This window comes from Carassius auratus, chromosome 38, assembly GCF_003368295.1.
Source record: "Carassius auratus strain Wakin chromosome 38, ASM336829v1, whole genome shotgun sequence".
In the NCBI taxonomy this organism is placed as follows: domain Eukaryota; kingdom Metazoa; phylum Chordata; class Actinopteri; order Cypriniformes; family Cyprinidae; genus Carassius; species Carassius auratus.
The window spans coordinates 14,494,172-14,509,668 of record NC_039280.1 but is presented as its reverse complement, the minus strand read 5'-3'; the positions used below and the strand labels follow the sequence as shown (position 1 = coordinate 14,509,668).

At 36.7% G+C, this 15,497-nt stretch overlaps 1 protein-coding gene across 2 annotated transcripts in view; it reads right to left on the bottom strand.

The window, feature by feature from the left end:
- Positions 1-15,497, bottom strand: part of LOC113057176 (leucine-rich melanocyte differentiation-associated protein-like) — a 275,803-nt gene that overhangs the window by 76,411 nt on the left and 183,895 nt on the right. Inside the window, exon 5 of one of the 2 annotated variants that reach the window (XM_026224317.1) lies at positions 14,205-15,054. The exons of the other annotated variant lie outside the window; for it this stretch is intronic. Coding sequence (XP_026080102.1) covers positions 15,027-15,054 — 28 coding nt within the window. The 3' untranslated portion in view covers positions 14,205-15,026. Of the gene's footprint in view, positions 1-14,204; positions 15,055-15,497 lie in introns of those variants that run through there. 2 annotated transcript variants of the gene reach the window in all.

Here is a 15,497-nt window from a genome sequence, read left to right as displayed (position 1 = left end):
GTTATTTTTTTTTTTTTTAAAGGTTAATAGAGCACTGCATTCATGACAATTTTGCATACCACAACTTTGTCCCGTGACAAAAACTCTTTTTTTTCATTGGTTCTTAGATAGTTTATGACTCCTATATGCTTTGTTCGGAAGGTGATTAGATAAACACAAAATATGCATATTAATACTAAATAGCAATTTATCTTAAAGAGGGAGTTACCTTTTAAAAGCTATTTTTGTCAGCTTACACAGGAGTACACAAATGACTTGATGATGGCTATTGTCCACATTTTTTTTGTCATGGGCTCTTTAAATTAAGACTTTTTGACTATGTAGGCAGTTCATGGTAAGAAAGCTCAATCATTTTTAGAATAGGCTTGTATACATAGTGGATGACTACAACACGCACAAACATCCATTATCCAATCAGCACTGCAGTCTTGCATCAGTATGTTAATGACTTGTCAGCCCTGACCCAGTGCCAATGAGAACAGAGAATGTTAATGCAGTGCACTTGTCTAGTTAATCTCACACAGGCCTTAGCTGTTTGTTCTCAAACAGAGCCGATCTGAAATCTCACTCCACCCCATGCTTTTGTGTGCAGATCTACCTATTAGCACAGGTTTACACTGCCTGACCCATCACGACATGAATTATATTCCCATCTGCCTGGCGAGTAGAAAAAGGACCCAAGCGATGCTCCTGTAGGCCTCGTCTATCAGCACGGCTCTCGACGTTGCTTCATTCACTCATATTTCTCATTAATCTTCTCCATCCTAATGCCTAAATTACTGCTTTTATGGACACATTTACTGTTCAGACACTCATTCGGTTTCAGCAGCCTGAGGCATCTTGTACTCTAGTTCTTCACCACCCACGCAGGCTGTTTATTTACTGCTGGGCTTGTTAGTAGCCATTAAACTCATCTAAAATAAAAGTCAACATTGTCAAATCAGTTATCCAGTTTATTCGATGGACTGTCTCGTAAATAGAGAATATTAATTGACTAATGCAATTACATCATAGGCAGGGTGGCAGTGTACATATGCAGTGCTAAGAGTGATTGATTATTTTATGCCATTCTGAGCAGCTATATTCTTGTTGGGATCTCATAAAGCAATGCTATATCTGGATATAACAATGCTGGGATGACAAGTGGGCTAACTGGAGATGGGGAAATGCAAGCTGTCTGATGGCTAACAATAAACAATAAAAAAACAAAAAAACAAATAGGCTCTGACGTTGAGAGCATTGAACTTAAGTGCTAGATTAAAAGAATCCACACGAGACGCTGTTGCCGGCTGTCGAATTTCCTCCCTCCTCCTTAACATAACAGGAGGTCAAACAATATGAAGGTTATCGGCCGCTGTATCAAAATAAATTACGCTCGGGAGTGTCTCTCGCTGTCGCGCGGCGTCTTAATGATGCAACGTTAACACACACTAAATAACAGTGCCTCCTAGCATTGACAGCCTCAGAAATAATTGACCAATATGTTGCAGGCTGAGATACAGTGGGCTGAGAATCCAATCGTGCAGCTGACAGAATGCATTGAGCATGCCACTAAATTCTGCATTATACACAAAGAACTGGCAGGTCAGGGAGCTGACTCCTGTGAGCCATTATGTGATGCCATCAATGAGGCTAAATTACCTGCCTCTCCACAATATGCTCCAGTTAACTAATTTCCTGACAGCTCACTGTCTCACAAGAAAAGCACCAAATTCGCTAGCTGTCAGGTGCATGATGGACTATTCCTCTTTTTCATTCGCTTCCTCTTTTTGAAATGGCACTCCTCGCAGCAGCCCCTTCAGCAAGAATATGTGGAGATTCAGTGCAAACGCACAAGCAATGAAGTAAACCAGATTATAAACAAAGCCCAGAACGCGTATTAGCTGCTATTAGACGCTATTAGACACGGGGCGAACGATGCCGAACGGAAAATGAGAAAGCGCAAATTACTGGTAATTTTGCCAATATTTGAAAAATTTACATACGAGGTGCGCTATAAATCACGCGATCATTGCGTTTCGGCCCACAGATTCGTCGCTGTCGTTCGCGTTCCCTCCCGACAGGAAAACAAAAAGCCTACAAAAGCTTCGCCTCCACAATGAGGCCACGGAAACCGAATCCTCACGTAGACAAAGTCGACTTCTCCCTGCCAGAACACGCGCACAATGGCGGCGGCAGTGGCGGCGCTGTCGAAGCCTTCCTTAAAGCGAGCCCATATTACTAAACAATGATGCGCAACAAAAAGAGACACCCACCGAGGAGTAGAACATTGTCTGCTTAAAGTTCACAATGCATGCCAGTGTTCGTCTGCTTCGCCTTTTCTTCTTGTGCCTTTCTTCTGTGCACTCTGTGTGTATGTTCCTTTACAGAGGTGGGCTATCATTATCTCAGGAATGACAGTAGGTGGAAACGCTATCTTTCATTACACAGAGCATAAATAGTGTAATCTATCAGCTCTGTCAATCAGGATGATTGATTACGGCCTGTCAGAGAGGAGAGTGACATATTAGAAAAGTTTTGTTAACAATGCCTATTGCAAGTGGGGCCTGCCACAGAGGCAAGTGATTAATGTGTTGTCAGGCTGTAATCCCACACCGCTGGCTAATGAGGCAAGAATTTATCATCTTTACAGACTGGCAGATGTCAGAAGGAAAGGAATCCAAAGTGCTGGAAACAATATACTGTTTCTTACTGGGCCTGACGTGTCTGACAAGCTTTAAAAACCACAAAGAGGCCTTGTGTAAGCAAAAACTTGAATAGGGCAACTTTCCTTTTGGCATCCTCTTCGAATTCTGCAAGTCAACAAGTATTGCTCTGAGCGAAGAGTTCCCATAACTTCAGCCCCTTTTGTCAGGCCAGTCTAAGTGCTGCTACAAAGAGCTTTTCAATTACTCCTCCATACACGACGTGTGAAATTTACACATCTAATTCTTGTACGCGCTTCTGATTCTCTTTAAAACTCCAAACATGCAGAACATATATGTATGCACACACACACACACACACACTCAGAAACCTTAACTCATTAAAGTAAATAAGAGAAGGGGAGGTGTAACGCGATCATGGCTAGTTGTTTTTAGTAGCAGCAGGTTTAGAAAAGAGCTGAGTGGGAATCGGTCACGGAGGCTTGTTAGGGTTCGACCGGCCCCTGTAATAAGAGTTCCTGCTGCCTCTTTGGCTCCAGCTCTCCTGCAGGTCTGAGATTCAGGGCCCCAACAGGGAGCCACTGACATGGGGTGAGAAAAGCTCAGAACCCCCTGGGACAGAAAAACACTCAATCTCTGTCACGGCCACTTTCACTGCCGCCAAGCACCGCATACAATTAGTGCTGCTCTTTAACATGCAGTGCACTGCTATATGTGAATATGAAGATGTTCAAGAAAATGTTTGTGGAAAGGAAAAGCAGTAACACTTTAGATTAGGCAACACTATTGTCCTTTAACTGGTTACTTATTAACATGCAAATTACTAGCATACTGCCTTATTTATTAGTACTTAATGCATATATTAACGCCTTATTCTACTTGACCATATTGTAGTCCCTCACCTAATGCCTAAACATAACTACTACATGAAATACCTTAAAATAATACCTCACTTGAAGAGAAACATATGAATTTCAGAATTATATTTTGCTTTAATGAGCACTGTGTTGTCAGTGTTGAAGTCTGTTGAAAACCCAAATAATAATGTTACTTGGTATGATTTCATAATCCTAAAATGTTTTAATCATTTTGTAATAACTTTTTTAGGATAATATAGTGTGTTTCTTGTATATATATATATATATATATATATATATATATATATATACACACACACACATACATACATACATACATACACACACACACACATTCATTTTCAATGGGTTTTATTTAAAACTTTCAGTATTTAAGAAATATCCTGAACAAAATTTATTACTAAATGAAGAAAGTATTATAAAAAAATAACAATATTTAAAATAGTAATTTCTGTACTGTATTTAGAACTATTTGCACAACTGTTTTGCATTTATTCAAAGTAACATACATTCTCCAGAGGTATAACATTTTATCTCGGGGCCTTTAGGGCAGATCAGCTGAGCGATAAAGCGCTATCAGTATCTACTCACCCTAATGAAACACAAATTGAGTGTTACAATTGCAACATTAGCGGCACTGGCTTATTTGCATGTGTTTATAAATCACAAATGACACAATTAGCATTACATGATACAATCAGACGCAGGATTATTTTAAATATGCCTAATGATCTGGCTCTGTCTCCAAACTCGAACACTGGCGCGGTCCTGAGACGCAGCACGCACGCATGCTGAGGTCTTTCAGAATAAGCCATCTGTGTTTAATTAGCCTGGCAACATCTTACAATCATCAGAGGAAAACTGAAAAGTTAAACTGTAATTAAACTATGAGTGCTGGCGCTGTGGGACATGCTTGTCTGTGTCTCTGTAATTGCAAAAACATCATTGAATAAGTGTTGGGACTTAAAAAAACAACGGCTCACTTAGCAGCGCTAGCAGAACAGCGCTGTCCACTTCCACGCTAACAGCAGAAGCACGGAGGGCATCCGTCAATTAAAGAAATCCCAGCTAGCCATCTTAAGGTCATTATTACCTTTATTATCTCTTGACTAGGCCTTGACTAAACAAAAAAAGATTTGCTAATTATTCAGGCCAAAACAACATTGCTAATTATTCAGGCCAAAACTGCCCACTTAGTTGGAAAGAAACTGTCTGATTAACACAAAGTGACCAATCACAGTTTGCGGTGTTTAAATGTGCCATTAGGGGCTGGTGTACCTGAAATAGATTATACTACAGTAACAGACTGGAATCTAAAAAATAAATAAATGCTAGCCAGATAAGTACTGTCAAGTTTTGTGTGATATACAGTACATTAAAGGAGACTAATTATGACTAAGCAGTATCTGGCTTATGCAAATCAAAATCCATTGCAGAATAATATCTATGGTTATTTCTATACCAGAATACTCGGTTTGAGGATTTTGCGTATTGATGGCAATGACACCGCATATTTTTGCTGTTATGGTTTTGTTTAATTCAAGGAACAAAGCCATGACAACATCTAAGCTTGATACTGTCATTTTTACAACTACATGTAGTCATATCTCACAGCAGTTGAGCAAACGCAAGAGACAGATGGGCCGTTCTCCCTTAATTTCCATTAAGCAATGCAAATGGGAAACATCATTGTGTCTGTTCAAACAAAACTCCTCAAAAACATCTGCTTGTTTTCAGGCCAAAATATGCAATATATCACTTGTGTAATAAGAGTGACGTGACACTGAGGTCATCCGCCCCTATCTCTCAGCTTTGTACAGGGCCATAAATCAATCGTGCAGCTATTACTAACAATTAACTGTGCTTTAAAGTTTTACAGTCTGTTTATGATGTGCAATGTCATGTGATTTATGTGGACACAATGAGTCACTGGCTCTAATTGCCGCTGTTTTTCTGCGGACTGTGCCCTCACGGCGACCTCCCAAAAACTCCAGCTGCCAGAGCACTTTCAGCGGCCGGGCTCCCCGCGGTCCAAACACTTCACTGCTGGACACCACGGGCCAGAAGGAAAAATGCGTCCCGGCCCTTGTTCCTCAGGACAGATGAGGGGAAATCCAAACCGTGTTTACTGACACATGGGGGAGACAGTGTTCTCATAGCTATGCTCTTCCCACACATTGATCGTAAAAATGGTGATGGACAGAGACTGTGACTTTGATCAAAACTGCAGTGACTTGATGCCATGTTTATGTTAAAGATCCTCTTTTTACTCTTTTACTTACAGAGGAGTTTGGGTTAATAAAAATAACAATAATAATTATAAATAAATAAAATTACTAATTGCATTTGTACTACTACTACTACTACTAATATTATAATTTATTTTTATTAATAATAATAAATAATAATAATAATACTACATATATAAAAAAATGTTAATTATTAAACAAAACAAAATTACTATTGGTATTATTTCTATTACTATTATTATAAAATATAATAATAAAACTTAAAACTAAATTACTAATGGCATTACTATTATTACTACTATTATTATTATTATACAATTTAATAATAAAAATAATAATAATAATAATAATCATCATCATCAAAAATTTCTATTATTATTATTATTATTATTATTATTATTATTATTATTATTATTATTTTGTTATTACCAAAAAGTTTATTTTAAAACTTTATATTATAATATAAAAAGCATTATAAAGCATTATGCAAAAATATAAATAATTTCCCAGTCTTTAATTATTGACTGACAAACAAACAAAGAAACAGTCACACTTTGAACTAACTACTAACTATGAAATTTGCCTGCTATTTGCTTAATTAATGATTAGTAAGGTAGTTCTTTAATTAAGGTATTGGGAAGGATTAAGGGATCTACATTATGGTCATGGAGAATATTAATATACGCTTTATAAGTACTAATAGATACTAATAAATGTGGTAGCAATAAGCATGCTAGTTAATAGTGAGAATTTATATAAAAATAAATAAATTAGACAAAAGTGTCATTAAACATACTGTCAAATAATTTATTGTAGTCATGTGTATGCGTGTCCTGGGATCAGAAAATCCCAGATTTATTGGATCTGTACACATACCAACAACAAACCAAACATGCACACACAGGCTGTAAACCTGTGCACAAAGAAACAGCTGCAAGTTCGTGCACAGTTGTGACTGGTTTCATTGAACACAGTGTTGATGACAACGTATGCAGTAAATCTGCCTATTATCTTCCTGGATCAGCTAAACTGAATCACCTGTCACAAGTTACTTTCAGAGTCACAACATTATTTTAGTTATGCTTGTCTTTAGGAAATGGTAGTAACAACTGTTTCCAAGCAATCTGTTTGGCCAAATTGCACTTCCCATTGCAACAATATTTTTATAAGTGTCTTCGAGGAAAGATTTATCCATAAAATGATTCGGCAAACACTGAAGGTACATTGGCACTCAGTTCTACAGCCTGCTGTTTATTATGTTTAAATGCTTCGGGGAAGTCATAATTCTCACATAGAGAGATGAATATGGCACCACACCGCAAGAGGGATGATTCTGAGAGAAAAAGAGAAGCATTCTGTACATCTCGCTTTCTACTGAGCATACAAACCGAAAAATACAATAATCACATGCTATCAGGCAGCTTCACTGAGGTGGTCTGTCTTTGTTTGGCTCTTTTATTTCGCTGTCTTGATATGAACTCTGACGAGAGGCAGATTAATATGAAAAATGCAGAGAGGAGATCGACCTCAAACTTTCCTGGATCTGCCAGCGTTACGGAGAGCCGAGTTTGTGTGACTAGAACTGATGGGACTCAGCACTGACTCGAACTCCTCCAGTTGGGCCGTCTGGTTTTCATTACACAGGAGAAGGATGTGGGAGAAATTGTGTATTGTGGTGAGAAAATCAAGTCAAATGCTTCATCCAAGCATAATCTAGCTGACATCTCAGAGCCATTATATCCTTACGTGGCTACCAAACATTACATTGGGAAGCAACTACTTCATCTTTTCATTTAAAGAAGTGTCCTTCAGTTGCTTAATATTTATTATTTTTGCTGAGCATTGTACAGCTGAGCTTCTAAAATGGGTGACCGTTTTTGTAGACATGGCTAGTTAAAGTGAATGATTTAACATTGTTATAAAGGGTTTGCTTTACTTCAAGAAGCCTAAACTTAACCACAATGTTTATTTTTGGTCTCTGTGTGGTTTCACACCATCACATTCCATGACCTCGGAGTCCTCTGAAAAAATGATCACATTATGGCATTCCTGCACACCCAATTTCCCAAAAGTACAGCTTAAGGATTTTCACTTTCCTTCTCTTAACTGTGGCTTTGAGAAAGGAGCTGAAAAAAAAAATCCTAAGTACCCTTTCTGGATTTCCTTGTTTACTGCAGGTAGTTGTTTAGACCTCTCTCCTTTTTCTATCTCTCTCTCTAAGCTGGTCAGATCACTCCATTTCTCCACTCTAGAAATCCAATAAAACACAGGCCCAATTACGCTGTCCTCATAACTACAGCTCACAAAACGACCTCCCTCCCTTCCGGCACACATCAGCCATGCAGAGACACCAGACAACAACAGCTAGACAGCTCATTTTCAACCACTTACATTAATATATAGTTGTAGGACCACCAGTGCATGGTGGGAGGGAAAAAAATCGATGCAGAAGAGAAAGAGATTTGCAACAGGCTGTAATAAATGTCACCTTGGGCTAAATTGCAAAGACGCTAAACATTTCAACACATTCAGTAAGTGCAACGTCACTTTGGGAGACAATAAAGTGAAAACTCTTTGAATGTGATAAGAGCCATTTCTGTCCAGCTATTTACACTTTGGGTATAATTTGAGACTCTTGGAAAAGGTGAAAAGTTTCAATGTTATGCCATTCAAATACCTTGGACTTTTATTTAAAAAAAAAACAAAAAAAACCTTAAGGCGATGTATCAGTGTACATATCACAGCAGGAAGGCAGCTTAAAAGGTGGCCTTTAAATATTAAAATTAATGTATTAATTTAATTTTGCATATAATTTTGCATATATATATATATATATATATATATATATATATATATATATATATATATATATATGCACACTTTTTTGATGAATTTTCATAATCGAATTGGAATTTTCAAATCTTGCCGATAGTTGACTGATAGTAAAATCAGTTTCAAAATGTTTTGGGGCTGGGCAAAATACATTATCAAGGGTCAAGTAGTCAGACATTCAACAGTAATAATTACTGACGTTAACACACAGGGAAAATGTGTAACGGATGCCTCACATATACAAATGGGGTAAATAATGTTTTATGCTTTGATTAAAAAATAGTTAACGTTATATGTCAGCGAAACCCAAAGACTTCACAAATGTTTTATTATTAGTTGATAAATGTTCTGCATTTCTGTTTTGAGCTGCACACGCTGAACATGACCAGTAGAATGAAGCATAGCAGATGTTTAATCAATGAGATTTAAGTAATTTATCTCCTATAGAATATGATTCGTTATTTATACAACATAACGTTAAAATTATGACTTCAAGGCTATCTGCACAAAATACCTTGAATGCACAAGAACTGCACGGCTCTGAATGAAATCCTTTTGTGGACGTATTCTTCATGCAACAAAGTGCAAAAACACTGCAACTAACCTCTAAAACTTCACTGTATAGTGTTCTCATTATAATGTTGTGTTTATGACAGTCCCAGTCATAGTCATTATTATGCATTGTCATTTGTCCTGCTCCATAGTACTACAATGAAGCTAAAGTATAACTCAACCAAATGTATTTTATTTGAGATAGATAATATATAGGCCTGCCCTACATGATTTTATATTATATATATATATATATATATATATATATATATATATATATATATATATATATATATATATATATATATAAATAAACACCAGCTGACTTGTACCCTACCTGATCGAAAAACGTACAATTACCTTAAATCTATAGGGGTAGTTGGATTTATTCACACGTAAAATATTTATGTTAAAGCTTCTTTCTTTTCAGATTCATATTTACAGCATTATCATAATATTCTGTTTATTAACTTATTGGGAGAAAACCAGTAGTTCTTTGTAAAATTAGATATTTGAGCACCCCTATATAGCCAAAATGGCATGTTCATTAACACCCCGCGAACATTCGACTGTGAGATTGGTAGTGAATCAGGCTCCTCCTACCGAAGCATCGAATCTGTGACTATTCAGGGTAATTGTTTCATAAATTTGTGTTGAGCATTATGCCGTTTTACACTCGATAACAGTTTATTCATACAACCCCACTAACATATAGAACATATAAATAGAACAAATATATTTCAAATATTTTTTGTCAACAAAAAAACTGAACAGACAGAAGAAACAGTGGGTAAGACCTAACAGACAAGCATAGATGAGACATTCAAAGACTACTACAATGCTACAACAGCAAGCTGTCAGTACAGGACTCCTGTTTGATGGCAAATTTGGAAAGAAGGAAGAGCTAATTACAGTCTGCTGTAACAATGTTAACGCCAGCATGTCTTTAAACGTAAGACACCCCACTGGATGAAGAATAAAAGCAAACACAAATAACTAATTATGCCATCATCTTCTCATTCATTGCTGGCGCTCATTAATTGGTGACCTGCACTTTTGGTCAGCAGACAATCGGCATGATGATGAAGCCAATTAGAGACAGAGAGTACACATGCCCCACAGAGCTTGTTATGGCTGCCACATCATGTCTCATCTAAATCAAAACAAATGCTAGGTTAACGTTGGCGTCACAGCTGTGCCAGGCACAAACATGGGACATTACAGCATGGCCAACTTTCTCCCTCTCACTAGGCCTCTACAATAGTGGTTATTGTGGAGAGGAGAGATGCCTTGCAGCATTACAGCAGAGTCCGGTTCATCTGCTCAAGTGTCTGACATGGACAGGTCAGAGATATTCTTGTCCTTTTACTAAAGACTTTAGAAACTTTAACACTTTACAATCAGTTTTAACTTCAAAACATAAGTGATCGTATAGGTACAATGAATTTACTAATCTAAGTTAACATTCATTTCTATATGAGACATTAACAAACTAACAATAAGAACACTTAAGCATTTGTTAAACTTCATTTCAATATTTACTAATATTACATAAAATGATACATACTAATAAAATAAATGCATAAATTTGTAACAAAGTTGTATTCCAAGTTTGATAAATGAATATTAATTAAAATGAATTAACAGTAAATAACAGTATATTTATAAATTATCATTAACCTTGATTGATAAGTGCTGTGCAAGTAATTTTAGCTCATGATTTAGTTCAAAGAATTTGAATGAACTGAACTTAATTGCAAAGTTAACAAATGTATTTCACAATGTGTAAAATTGTCTCGCTTCACAATATTGAACATATTATACAAACAAAGGCATAAGTCTATTATATAAAAAAAATTGTAATAATAAAAAGATACGTAAGCGTGACATGTTAGCAGTACTGGGTGGTAACGAATTACATGTAATCTGGTTACATAATCAAATTACAAAAAATATGTACTTCTAATTAGAGAACATTGCATTTAAAAAAGTGCATAATCAGATTTAGCTTCACGATAAATTGCATGCGATTTTTAATGCGCATCTTGACAGTAAAGCCAGTTCTGTACTCAGCAGTAAATCTTAATCGCCTGTGTACTTTCACATGGAGCAGCATTTACTACCGTTGTTCACTGACAATCTGCGCTAAAACACGATCGTATTTTGCTCATGTTCTGCACAGCTTGTCAATGAACCCTGAATGAATCCTGGCATTTCAGAATAACAAGACCAGCTCCTATCTAAATGAATGGGCATAGAGTCAGAACTGCATTTTCACTGGTCACCGAGACATAAAAACAGCATGTATAGAAACAGCAGTAAAAAATAATAAAAATTGCTGAAAATTGTTTGCCTTTGCCTTTTTCCCCACAGGTTATACCTTTACTACGCATGCGCAAGGGTTTCTCAACTGCACGCATACAGTACGTCATTGGAACCAGACGATAGGCTTAAATTTCCTCTGTTAAATCTGTTAAAAGCTGATGATTGGGTTTCCAGCGGTAGGGGCAGGACATGTGCATACAACCACCATCTTTGTCGTTATGGGTTTTCCTTATATAGTTGTATTGAAAATTGAGGAGGTGGCATGTCTCTTATAAATTGTCTCTGACAACATGAATCAAGTTAGGAATTTTACAACACTATTTACGGTGATATATTATGGAGCCCGACTGGAAAACTCAATAGCCCCAGGACGATGGGCAAGCAATTTTCACGAGACCTGTACCTCAGATCTATCCAGTTTGTGAACCATTGGTTTCTACACTGGTTTCGTTCAACAAAATTAATGATTATTTTAAAAGAATCATCTGTTCACGAATCGGATCATGAACTATTACCTAGCCAAAGAATATCTATTATTGAACATCTCGAATGAATAAAGATTTCAAGTTCACCTTTAAGGCACATAAAGCTGTAGTTTGAGTTTATAAACTTCAAGTTCATGCATGATTCTTATGGATCTGTTAAGTGAATGCAAAGTGTGAGTTCTAGAAAAATGTTTGTGTCGTGATGATGAGCATGTATCGCTCACTAAGTTGCTAAATGAACAGCTGCTGCACGCAGTTTTTTTTTTTTTTTTTTTTTTTAACGGAGGATCAGTTGTCCTATTGGTTAAAACCCCCAAACTGTATACTTAAATATAAAATTAATAAATGACATCAAAACAGGGGCGGATGCGCTATGATGTGGTGGGCTGCATTGGGCCAGAAAGTCCAGGGCCACTTTTGGTTCCCAGTCCGCCCCGTCGTATAATGCCCCCCCCTTTTTTTTTGGTAATGCCTATTCAATATTGCACTCATCCGCCCCAAAAATGGGAAAACGTCAGGTTTGCATTATACAATTACCATGTTGAAAAACAGAACGCTTTGTAAAAGATTAACACCGTTTTTTTTAAATGTTATGGGTTACTTCGGGTAAACTTTTGGATTAGACACAAACTCTGCATAATTTAAAAAATCAAAATCCATAAACACTGTGTTGGTTTCCAGATGTTTAAAACAGTGGACTATTTCAACAGCATGTCTGCTAAATGCTGAAACTGCTCAATGGTTGTGTTTAAAATGGATCTACTGTGGAATAACATTACATTTTTATTGGAAATTGTTTTTCTTGCTTCTCATGTGGCCATTTATTCATCTCCATAACTCTCAAAATGGCATGTCCTGAAATGTCTTGTTTTATTTGAGTGGACAGGATGCACAACACTTTATATTCCATCCTCCCATCAGCTTTTTCTCATTTTCCAACCAACAAAATACCCTGCAAACTAAAAACATGCCTGAATGAGGTTAACTCATTGCACGGTTTTCACTTTTCCTTTGCTGAAGCAAAATAAGTGACTACAGCGTCATGCAAACTAAATAAATACCAGCTTACTTTGTCTGAATGTTGACTGTGATAAATATTCGGTACTTTTTAAACTCATGCATCCACATCCCTATTTGCTTCTCTAACTCTCGGGAATATAAAGACCTGGTTGGACCACAACCTAAATATTTTATGACTGAACAATTACATGAAATCAAATCTTACTAAAGCTATTCCTTTGCAACCACTGAAGAGAATGGAGATGTGTTTGAAGTCTAGGATTCTGCCCGCCTCCTTGAACCGCGAGCGAGAGAGAGAAATAATTGTGTGTGCGATGGATAATTAAGCGATGGTGACTGTCGTGAACGTGAGCTGTCACCCCGATCGAGAACGCTGTCACGCCGAGTGAACCAAGGCTGATCGGACAGGCGCCGTCCACTTTGATCTGGGCTCATGCATACGGAAAGAGGTCAGGTCGTGGTCATTAAAAAGACCCTCCTCTAAACAGACATGCGAGATTGAAAGGCCATGTCTTCAAAGAGCTGCGTACAAGTAACCTCTTAAAAGATTCTGACAATTTGCTACGAACAAACAATGGAAGCTAAAAAGGAGCGGGATGGATTAGTTTACGGTGCCTTAGCCTTTTAAGTTCTTATAGTCATCTGCACAGAAAGGGGAGGGTTACACAAATCATTTACAGGGTCAGGCGGTGTAGTTATTCGGGCTACAATACATTGGGTAAAGATGCTTAACTGGCTGCTGGTTTACATGCTACACCATAGAACATTTTAGATATCTAAACCTGGGATACACAGTTATCTCAACTGTCCTGATCCTGTATGTTTCATGTGTCTCGGTCTTTCTAGTAAAATCAAAGCACTTGGTCATTTTTTGGCTTGACCACCTTCATGAAAGCTCCACGTGCTTCGGCCTCTGACCGTTCCCACTGGGTCACTCTCCTGGTGTCCAGGAACTTCAGCTTTGTCAGCTTATGTAGCACAAAGTGCCAACAGATTGCAAAAAATTAATTAAAAACCTGCAAAGCAGATTGAACTATTCAGCAATGCCAGATCACAGGTAACAAAAGTAACAATTTATGTTGTTTTGCTGCAGTTTTAATAACTTAGTTTTAATACTTTTGAAAATACATTAAAACGTCCAATAAATAAAAATAAATCAACAACAAAATTAGAAAACACCAATCCACATACAATGCCATAATGTGATATTTATTTATTTGTTTGCTTATTTTTGTATTTGATTGTTAGTTTGGAAGGAAGAAAACAAATGTTCCTATAAATAATCCAGTAATTATAAATATTTTAAGATGATATTTCAGTAATTGTGTTTTTTTTATAATATTATGCTCACAGTAGAATGGGCCTGTACAGATAAAAAAAAAAGGCCTTTAAATGTATGTATCTTGCATGGAAAAGAAAGAAAACAAACAAAAACAGACAGGCAGACAGACAGACAGACAGACCTAGTCTACCACATAAAACAAAACTTAAATGAACATTTAATTTGAAATGCGTTAAATTAACTATCGCAATATTTGTAAATAGATAATTACCTTCAAAATATGTAAAAATACGTACAACACATAAACAGATAAAAAGCCCACATTGACAGAATCTGCCAAGATGTCATTTCTGTAGCTTCACAGATATCTCTTTACGCTTTCACACACTCTCTGTCTTTCATTCAGGGAGAGAAAATGACGTGAGATAATAGCAGGAATACATAGATGACAACAGATTCTTTCACAGGCTGACTGGAATGGAGGAAGAGGCATGTCAAGACTTCAAACAGAGAGTGAGATAGAGAGAGAGAGAGAGAGAGAGAGAGAGAGAGAGAGAGAGAGAGAGAGAGAGAGAGAGTGAGACAGACACAGCGAGAGAGAGAGAGAGAGACACTAAGTGGAGGGTGTGAACAGATGTGTATATGGGCAGTGACAGATTTCCAACCGAGCTCTCATGCAAAAGCCAGAAACAAACCCATGATGATGACAATGATGAAGGACGAAGGCGAACCCATGCTACGTGTTTATTCCTGATGGATCACAGAGAAGACAATTGCAGATTGATCCTATTAAGATAAACCTGTATCAAAAACGTGCAGGGATGTGTTTTCCACCGCGTCTATTCAGAGTTAAACTCTGCATGCAAATTTTTTTTTTAATAATAATATTTTAATGGATTTTTAGTTGGGTCATGTTTTCATTTAATTCAAATTCCTAAAGCAATTACTAAACTGTATTATTACTTTTTTTTTCATTTTGCTCTCTAAACCTACCTAGAAATCAAAGAATCATCAATATTATTTTATTCTAATTGACGGCACTAGATTTTACAAAGCAAGCAACAAAAATACATATAATTATTAACATTAATTATATATTAATACAAATAATTGACATATAACACAAAAACACGGATTCAATGATGAATTTTTCTTTGTCATCACTATCAATTTATAATTTTTGCTGAATAAATGTATAAGAAAATCTTGAGTAATCACTGATGAAAATA